Here is a 10,923-nt window from a genome sequence, read left to right on the forward strand (position 1 = left end):
GCTAGATGCACAGAAATCTTGAATGTGGGAGTCTGAGATTCATTTTGATTAACCTATCCCCAGTCTCTTGCACCTACTCTTTCATTATGAAATGTATTCACAAGGACTCCTGATTTGGAACTCATACCCATAGCAGACTCCATTGTTTTAAGCCACAGGGGATGACCTGGTGAGGGGAATGCAGGTCCTTGACCACCTGGGCAATAGCGATCATCACCTGCTGGATTTCACTATCCAACACAGGGCATCAAAGGCTCACACCAAGGCTAAAGCCCTTGACTTCAGAAGGGCTAACTTTAATGAGCTTAGGAGAATAGTGGGGGAGGCACTGAGGTCCCAGAAGGTAGAGGAGATGGGAGTCCACGAGGGATGGTTGTACCTTAAGGGGGCGATCCTCCAGGCCCAAAGGATAACAGTCCCTGAGAGAAGCAAGGTGGGTAAGAGACCCCCTTGGCTCATCAAGGGCATTCAGGAATGCTTGAGGACTAAAAGGGGGGCATAGAACCAGTGGAAGGGAGGAGCAATTACCAAGGAGGAGTACTCCTCCTCAGCCTGTGAGTGTAGGAGGGCTATTAGGAAGGCCAAGGCAGAGATGGAACTCAGGCTAGCATCCAGGATTAAGGACAACAAAAATCCTTTTTCAAGTACATTGGGAGTAAGAAGAGGGCACCAGGCAATGTAGGACCCCTGCAAGATGCAAACGATAATCTTGTGGCTACACCAGACAAGAAAGCTGATATTTTTAACAGTTTCTTTGCCTCTGTTTTCTTGAACAGGGACCAGTATATCCCACCTACCAGAGGTAGGGACAATCTTGGGGACAGCTCTGTCAGGACTTCAGTCACTGCAGATGTAGTTAAGGATCTTCTGGAAGGGCTGGACATTTTTAAATCTGCAGGTCCAGATGCCCTCCACCCAAGGGTGTTGAGGGAGCTGGCAGGGGTCATTGCAGAGCCCTTGGCCCGGCTCTATGAGCATTCATGGTCATCTGGCCAGGTGTCGGGGATTGGAAACTGGCTAATGTGGTCCCAATTTTCAAGAAAGGGAGGAAGGAGTACCCAAGTAACTATAGGCCTTTAAGTCTCACCTACCTGCTTGGGAAGATCTTGGAGAGAATCATAAAGGAGCACATCTGTGGGGGCCTGCAGGGGAGATCATGCTCAGGGACAATCAGCATGGGTTCATCAAAGGCAGGTTCTGCCTGACCAACCTGATTGCCTTTTATGACCAAGTAACTAAGTTCTTGGATGATGGTGTCACCATGGACGTAGTCTTTCTAGACTTTAAGAAGGCCTTTGACACTATCTCTCACCCCATCCTCATCAATAAATTAAGCGACTGTGGCATTGATGCCTGCACAGTTGGATGGGTAAAAAATTGGCTGATGGGGTGCACCCTGAGAGTAGTGGTGGATGGATTGTACTCAAACTGGCGAGATGTAAGCAGTGGGGTACCCCAGGGCTCAGTCCTCAGGCCCACACTGTTTAACATCTTCATCAGTGACTTGGACGAGGGGGTGGAAAGCATGCTGTCCAAGTTTGCTGATGACACTAAGATGTGGGGCAAGGTGGACACACTTGAAGGGAGAGAGAGGCTGCAAATAGATTTAGACAGGCTACAAAAGTGGGCAGACAAGAATAGGATGGGGTTCAACGTAGACAAATGTAGGGTGCTGCACCTTGGGTGAAGGAATCCACAGCATACATACAGGCTGGGGAGTTCCTCTCTTGAAAGCACAGAGGTGGAAAGGGATTTTGGAGTCATTATTGACTCCAAGATGAACATGAACCTCCAATGCCAGACCTCAGCCAGCAAGGCCAGCCATGCGTTGTCCAATCACAGCAGGCGGGGGGGAGGAGGGGGAGTGAGCCCAGTTGGGCTGTGTGGAAAAGACTTACCCACTGAAGCTGGGAGGCAGTGGGACGCCATGCCAGGAGACAAGCACGGGAAAAGTGAAACTGTGGTGGGTGGAGCCGCTGCAGCAGAAGTTCAAAGAGAAAAAAACTGGACAAGCCGGAAGGAGCTGGGGATGGCTCCCACATCAGTGTAGGCACATTTTTTACATGCCTGCCAGGGACGATTGGCTAGCCACATGCCCAGGGCCAAGATAAAAGGCCCAGCAGAAGAGCAGCAGGTGGGACCAGAAGAGAAACCCCCAGCCAGTCTGGAGGGACAGGAGCATATCCACAGTCCCAGGAAGGGGACCTGGTGGGCACCCCAGGAGGGAAAAGCCTAGGGGATCCACAGCCAGCGTGAGCCAGGGGAGCTGCCCATGGAGCCAGAGTGGGCACTGACCGGCACCACTGAAGACTGGGATCTAGTGAGACCCAGCAGCACCTTAAAACAGATGCCACTGATGGGCAGTAAGGGCCATGTCCAAGAAAGGGATGACACTATGGGAAATAAAACGGTGCCAAGTACAGATGACGCCTAAACAGGAAAAAGGGGGCTACAGAAGATGCTCGGGGAAGGAACACCACCGATTGACTACGACCATCAGACCCAACGAACTTGAGTGTTGAAGACCGTCTGGGACATCACCCTTGATGACGCGAGTGGTAACATCATGGTTGGCGGTAGGCATAGTGTAGGGAGGCAGAGCCCCACATAAAAAGGAGTGGAAGAAGCAACCAAGGGAAGGCTTCAGGGGGGCAGAACCAAACGTCGTCCTCCCGATTCAAACCAATTAATCATCAAAGATGTGGCAGGAAAGGCCCCTGGGGAACTGCCCTGAAGTTGCTTGGTGACCAGAACATCCATCCTGAGAAGCCAAGGTTCAAGAGGCATCCCTACACACAACATACAGGGGAGAGGCACGGGAGGTTACAGGCTGACTCTGTGCCCCCGCACCCGATCACAGCGTGGGGGGTGCAGAGTGAGCCCAGTTGTGCTGACTCTCAGCCCCGCACCCAATCGCAGTGCGGAGGGTGGGGGTAAGCCCAGTTGGGCTGACTCTCCACCCCCGCACCCAACTGCAGTGTGGGGAGTGGAGAGTCAGCCCAGCTGGGCTGACTCTCCATCCCCCCTACCAGATCAAAGCACCCCCCGCTGGGTTGCAGCACTGGGGTGGGGAACTGAGCCCAGGCCCAGTTCCCTTCCCCTGTGCTGTTATCAGTTTCCGTCAGCAGGCGATGGGGAGAGCCAAGGCTGCACTCCTGGCTGGTGCTGGGAGTGCAGCCCTGGTTCTCCCCTGTCTCTTGATGCTGACTTCAAAACTTGAAACATTTCAAAACTTTTGGAACATTTTGACTAGCCTCATTTTGTTTCGAGCCTGTTTCAAAGCCCTTCATTTTGATTCAATCTCACTGTTTCAAGCTCAAAATTAGTCAAAACAGTGTTGAATCAAAACAACCGGTGAAATTTCACACAGCCCTAGAAGAGGGCCCCACCCTTTCTGCTCTGGAAAAACCCAGAGGTTTTACAAATTCTGGCAGTATAGACTTTGCTCATGAATGTGGAGGAACAACGGCCACTAGATTTCCATGATCTGGGAATGGAAATTTTTTCTATTATTGTGCAGCAGAGCTTGGTAGGAGAACATAGAAAGGGGTATATCAGCTCCATCAGTAGACCCTGCCCAGTCTGAGAAGCCCAGTTATTCAAACCCATCAATGATCTCTTGCATATTTGCCAGCACAACCTCATATCTTATGAACAGCAAACTCCAAGGACTTCCGAGCCTCAAACCAGTGACTTTCAAGTGTTTAATTGTCCCAGTTATTGTCAGTATAAGACAATATTTTCACACACAGTACCCTGTTCATCTTCACAGCCTGGTTCTGCTGCCTCAGAGTCAGCTCTCCAGAGAAGTAAAGTTTCTTTTCTCATCCTGAGCTTTTTCAGCCAAAACTACTCATTCCATTTTCCAGAACAGTGTGGTCCCACTGGCTCGTGGTCCTGGCTGAATGTGGCACTTCAATCTATGAACATTATCTGGGACAGGTAGAGCTATCTCCTCCAGAGGTTGAGCAGCATTGGGCAGAGGTTGGGAGGCTTCCATCCTGTATTCCATTAAGTGCTGATCTTATCCAGCCCTAGGCGGGAACTGCTGGGGTGCACTCTACATTTCCAATTAAAAGTTGTCTTCATAATGAACAAACTTTAGCTATTATTCTTGCTTCAGTTTCAAGACACAGATGTGAAAGAAATGACTGAGCTATCAATGGTTCAATTCTTTGGTATCAGCTCACTAAACAACAACCATTGGTGACATCATCACATGCAATAGCCTAAAGGAGTGGACTGCAATAGCGTGTGCATTCTGTGCTGAGACACAATAGTCTGGTAGGCATCAAAATGACCTTTAGGTAGCACTCCTATGGTGGCTTGATTTGGACCTGTCCTAGTGACTCTTTGATACTCCCCTCCCTGTTTCAATTCACTGACACTAGTCTTTTCCTTAAACTAACTGAACTTTCATCTCACTAAAACCAAGCCTCCTAATCCCAAAACATGCAGCCTCTCATATGTAACCTTGCTTTCTGACTATGATCAATAGGTCCTGTATTTTAACACCCAGCACTCATTAATATTTCCTGCAGACTGTCAGATGAGTAGCAAGTAAAGTAGGAAGTGTCCCAGATGTTTGAAAGAAAAAATAGAATTATTCATTGCTTACTAACGTCAAATGCTAATGTGAGAATAGCATCCTTGAAGAGAACCTTGGCTAAAATTCATTAGTGTGGTATGGAATCACCCCTTTTAATTATACATTTTTGAAAATGTGTTTATTAAGCCTGATTCTGATCTGTGTTATAGCAGTTGTATACTGAGGCGAGTGCATTTAATTCACTGGAATTGTTCCTGATTTATGCTGATGCAAGTCAGAACAGAGTCACGCCCATAGCCTTGGCACTGTAGTGTTCTATCCTTTTGTCAAACTCTTATAAATCCAACAGATGAAAAAAACTGTGGCAGCCTGAATTTCAAGACCACATCACTGAACCCAGTAGGTTATCACCAAAAATCCCCACCAAAAAACCCACAACCAACCCAGGTTCCTGAGGACAATTTTGTCTGGGTTATCTTAAGCCTAGGAAGTACACAAGCTACAAAATAATTTCTTCTGTATCTCCACAGAATATGTTTGCTGAGTACTTAAGCTGGCTATTAATGATGCATTTTAACATAGGCTTTAATTATTTTATTGTGTCACTGTACTGTATTTACCATAATGTCATCATGGTGCATCGAGCACAAATAGGTTTAAAATCTACTAATTCCAAAATTATTGTAAATCTTGCTTTTTCTAAAAGAATGATTGAGTTTTAAACTATTGCTTGTTCTAGAGCTGATCCTGAGCTAGTAAGTCTCTAAGGGATAGTTACTCCCCAGGGCATGAATGCATGATTAAGCTAAATGTATTCCATAAATGCCTTGATGACATTAAACTAAATTTTTTAAAGAACAGATGGAGAAAGTTAATAAATATTTCATTCTATAATATAAAATTCACTTCTATATTCACAACTTCAGGGATCCTTAGCTTCAGAGATATCAATAAGTCTGATGGATTTCTTTCTGCATTCTTGTACTTCTGCCCTGGCATCTCTTATGGGATCATCATTTCTGCATGCTTGAATTGTTTTATGGGATCAGTGAAAGGCAAGTGACTGTAAATCTTGACCTCTTCTGCTCCTAGATTATATACTTTTTTTCTTTGTGGCCATAAGTGTTCGACTCAACACTGAATGGATAATTAAGCGACAAAAAATATCCAATGAGACAATTTATAGTGAGAAATAATCACTTGAAGAACTGATGGGACACAAGCATAACCCTAACAGATATCATTAAAAAACACTTTAACATTGACAAATAAACCATTTAAATATTTGTGTATTTCCAAATGCCATGAAACATCTCTTCACTTAAAAAATACAAACTATACTGTTTATAGCCATCCTATTAAAACAAAATTTCCATTAATGGGAATCAGTGTGAATTTTATTAAGTGAGAACTACAGACTGAGCCTGTTATTCATATGAAAAGAGAAATCTTTACATATTGGAATTACAAATGCTCATTCTATGCATGCCATGGATCTTGTAAAAAAGTAATTAGAACTTGCTCCATTGGTTGCCATCAAAGGACAAGAAATGCCGTACTTGAGAAATATCTGAGAAAGAGTAATAAACATTTTTATACCTCCAACAAATTTCACTGCATTCTACAACAGATTTACATCACATTATTAACTAACTACATCTAGTCAATAGCCTGGCATATAACTCAAAGATATGTTTAATTCAAACCATGGCAGTCACAAATAAAGCAGATATTGTGAAAAGTTTGATTCAAATATTATGCAAATCAACTAAGCAGGCAAGAGCCTGCCACAAGCTACTTAAAGCACTGAGATCACTAAAAGAAAACACATAGTGACAGGACCAAATCTTATCATTTCTCACATATTTTTTACAAATCTTCTTGTACAGTACAAATAGAAACTACTTTGCCCTTAGGGTTGAAACAGTCTTGCCTGCAGTGTACTACAATTAGCATGCGCTACTGTAATGAAAGCCTCTGTACACATGCTCACACTTGAGTACTCAAGCACTTATTTACATTTATACTGTATGTAATGTATCTGGGATTGCCTGTTATTCTGCATTTGTACCTAGCACGATAGGGTCCCATTTTGGTAGGCCCATAGGCACCATCACATCAAACAGATTATTATAATATTGTTGTTCCCATTCCCTTCACCTAGCCCTGTCAATTTGTCTGTCCTTAGATTGTTAAATTCTCAGGGCAAGGACGATCTTGAGGATTTGGAAAACATGTAGCACACAGTGGAAACTATTGTATGTACAATAACCAAGTGATTTATTTCCTGTGAAATAACAGCTCTATTCCCTTATTTAAAGTTGGGTAGATGCACCTTTGTGTTTGCAGGATTGAGACCTTAAATGAGAAGGGAAAAAAGTGCATCTCCTGGCATTGTGTAATAGCTGTCCCTTAAATGTCAATTAAAGTTAACTTAGAAAAAATCATGCTTAATTGGTTTTCACAAATAGATCTTAGAATGTATATCATCACAGCCAGATTTGATTACCTTTAATCAAGAAACAAGGGTGCTAGGAATAACTTCACATCCCAATCTCTGAATATTTATAAATATTGAGACCAACAGGCAGGTTGTAGATATGCACAGCCTATTAAAAATAATATCCCATTGATTGAAGTAAAATGGACAAGGCCTGCAAAATTTGGGTCTGAATTCAAACAAAAATGGATTCAACTTGGTATTCAGGCATTGGTCTTTCCAATTAGAGGCAGATCAAGGAAATCCATATGAACTTTTACACAGTATAAATATTTGGGGCGTGGGTTTAGATTCAGGACCATCTTTTTTTAAGTGACTGGTTTTGTATTTTTGCAGTGTTCCTTCCTTGACTTTATTCAACTGTGACTCTTGATCAAGCACATAACCTGGCAAAATATGACTACAAAAATTGTCTAATCTCCAAAACTGATGCGACCAAATTTCCAGACAGCATTAAAAGATTTTAATCAGAACACATCTTAACTCTACAGATTTTTTTTTACTCCAGTGCTTTCAGAATGCTTTGGCCAACAAGGTAAAAGAGAAGTCCTGAAATTAAAACCAAGGGAACCCCTGCTGCAGCAAACATAAATGACCATCCATAATACACATTCACAACGGTGTCCTCCATGCATTTTTCACTTCTTTCTAGAAGTATGTATTTCTGGAGATCAGCTGCAACCTCCTTCCATATCACAAACAGAAATACAAGCAGGAAAAACAAACCTCCTAGGAAAAAAGACAAATATCAATTATTTTCAGAGTGTGACCAGCAGATAAAATTCCAGATTAAAATATTGTTTATGGCTCTGTACTGACCATATGAATGTATTTAATTTTTAGAAGTTTGCTTGTCATTTCATCAAATACATTGCTTGACTATGAAAAATTGGCCCCTGCACTTTTGAAAAGATACAGCAAGGTTTCTAAAGTGTTTCTTTCATTTGCTACAGAGTAAAACTTTAACTGAGCTGCTTTTATATTTATATAGTACGTTTACAACAAACATAAATTCCAATAAATTATTTAAAATTGATTCAAAAGGAACATTGACAAAAAACAGAATTTTGATAATTCAGACCATACTTGCAGGGTTCCTAATAACTAAGGTTATTGGTGGTCATTATTAATTAGAAAATTATTCTTGGAATAACAGCTACCAGGTCTGAGTTCTCTCTCATTGCGTGAAGTTGAACGCTCAGTGAAAGCTTCATCTGTGCAGGTGGTCTGCATGAATGATAAGTGTTTTCCCATTTTGTTTTCACCCACTGGAATTAACTGCAAGAATCCCAGTAACTTTAATGGAACCAGAATCAGGGGTCAATTGTGAATATGGATGAATTTCACAATATTTGCCTAAAATTTGGCTAACCATACCTTGATTCAATTTTGCTTCCATAGCTATGTTTGTTTGATATGAGTAAGAAAGGAATATGGACACAGTTAAAAACAGGTAGTTTTTTATATCTTTGTGTCTTAAAAAAAAAGTATCAAACAATCCAGTTGGAATCAGTATTGCAAAAGGGCAAAAACATGCAAGAGATTTGTCTCTGCTGGCGGTGAGATTTACTTTGCATATAGTGCTGTAAACTGCAGTTACTTCCCAGGGTTGACAGAACAAGCACGAAAGCTGTAGCAGCTCCTGCAGTGTGTTTGTCATAGATTATGTTTTCTTTTTTTAAACTAAGCCTTATAACAAAGTATCAAAACCTGAAGTGGTATGTATAGAAGATAGTATTTTATAGAGAAATAAAACCTAAAAAGGTAGAAAAGGCATCCAAGTTTTAACATTATCATCTCAGGTAGTCTGTTTAATAATACAACAATAAATCATTTCTAATGAGAAACTGCGAATTCTAGTTATGATACAATTTTGGATGTATTACTGTATCCTCAAAGAGCACCCTGATAACCTTCTTCTATAGCCAGGTGGAAAAAGAGAGATTTAGCTCACAGTTAGTTTGAGATACTGGATTAATCTAGAGTTAAGCTTTGATATCAAGCCAAGAATAGATTTTTGAAGCTAGGTTCCTATTTTATGCAACAAAACTCTTACAAGGTGCATTCATGATATTTTGATCCCAAATAGCAGGCATTTCATAAAACCTAGTAATTTCGTTTAGATCTCAGCATTTATGAGGTCAACTGTTACAATGAGATTTCAGTCAAATCTGAAATACAATCAAAAGTCACCTCCAGGATCTGCTACCCTCCACCCCCAAAATGCATCATGTTCTAAAGTCTGGCCCATCTATGAAATAGATTAATTCAGTGGAGGTGAGGAAAAGAAACCTGTTCTTTTCTCATATAAAAACTTACTACAAAATATACTAAAAGTACTATTTATTGTGTAACTTTTAGTACAGACAAAGTCAACGGTTCATGCAAGGTCAAGCAGTCCATAATGCTGGAGTGATCAAAGCACACAAGTTTCTGTAGTAAGGAGTACCCATGGGAGTGATGTGGCTAGCATCATGCCTCACTGACTTAAGTACCCTGCCTGAATGGCGAGATAGCCATTTACAACTTGGTTGACAAATGGTGGCCTTCAGGACAGGTTTGGAGCAAGTTTCAAATTCACACTGCTGAATCTGAAGTAAGACACCTGGACCCATAGAATGAGTGAGACATGGCCATTGCACCTCTAATACAGTCATCCCCATTAAGGTCAACACATTAATCATAATCCTTCAAGATTATGGAAGACAAATCATGAATCTTAAATACCTTCTATAACCCCAAATACTATAGTTCGGTAACTGGAGGTAGGTGTTGCGTTTTTAATGGTAACCACTATATAAGTTAAAATTAAATAAAGAAGTGTAATAATCTAAACTGTAGTTTTTTTAAGTAATAGAACAATTTCACATTTGAATCGGTTTAATTCACAAGTCACTATAAAATTTTACTTGGATATTAACAGCTTCTGTTCAGTTTAGTTCCTTGTAATTTTTAAATATGGCAGCTTCTAAACTTATTTACTTTTTGCAGCTTCTAAAGCAGAGTTGCCAAGCTCCCTCAGGCTAGACGAGCAGCACAGGGCTAGTCTATAGGCTGGATCAGGCCTATATACCCTGCCTCCTCCACCCACATGCCTGATCCAGCACAGGTGGCACCTGCCTGGACTGGTCTGGGGCCGGCTCCAGTGGGCAGCACAGATGGCATAGCCTGGGACTCCCCAGGTGAGCACCATGGGCACTGCAGCCAGGGCCCCAGCTTAGGCAGACACTGCCAGTGGCATAGGCCAGGACTGGCCTGAGCGATCGCTGTAGCCTGAAACAACTTAAGCATGTCCTGTGCTCTGCATGTAGAGATGGCCTGGGCCAGCAAAGGGGACAGCACCAGGGTCTAGATTATGAGGCTGTGAGAGACAGACCCAGCCCATAGAACATGTGTTTCACTGTAAAGCAAAACTTCAACTTCAGGAAGCAGCTAAAGCTGTCATTAACTATTTTTGCTTCAGAAGGGCATATGCAAAGGCCTAATTCAGGGAAGCGTTTCTATATATGCTTAAATACATCCTTATTCAGGAAAACACTTAAGTGTGTTCTCAGTTGGAAGCCTATCCCTCAGTGCTTTCCCTGCAGTGCTTTCCTGCAGCCTAATAGAATCCCATGCAAAAATATATAGGCTTTATAATATTCTGAAGTAAATTCCAACTATGTTGTATATGTACACGACAGCTAAAAGGTCTGTTTTGTTTTACTGTAAGAAACAAGCCATCTCTCCAGTCCCCTAAAATTTGTCATCTAATTTTAACAATGGAAAATTGGTTGACCCTGTGAGCATACTGCATATCCCAGTAAGATATATGTATATAATTTAACCTTAATAAAAAAAAAAAGACCCTGGGACTGGCACTCAAGAAATGTGT

At 41.9% G+C, this 10,923-nt stretch overlaps 1 protein-coding gene across 1 annotated transcript in view; it reads right to left on the reverse strand.

Annotated features, from left to right (window-relative positions):
- Window positions 1–7,244: 7,244 nt before the first annotated feature.
- Window positions 7,245–10,923, reverse strand: part of LOC109300406 (transmembrane protein 182-like) — a 28,093-nt gene continuing 24,414 nt past the window's right edge. Inside the window, exon 5 of the mRNA XM_019521071.1 lies at window positions 7,245–7,778. Coding sequence (XP_019376616.1) covers window positions 7,549–7,778 — 230 coding nt within the window. The 3' untranslated portion in view covers window positions 7,245–7,548. The remainder of the gene's footprint in view (window positions 7,779–10,923) is intronic.

The sequence above is a fragment of the Gavialis gangeticus genome, unplaced genomic scaffold, assembly GCF_001723915.1.
Source record: "Gavialis gangeticus isolate Ggan-Ray unplaced genomic scaffold, GavGan_comp1, whole genome shotgun sequence".
In the NCBI taxonomy this organism is placed as follows: domain Eukaryota; kingdom Metazoa; phylum Chordata; order Crocodylia; family Gavialidae; genus Gavialis; species Gavialis gangeticus.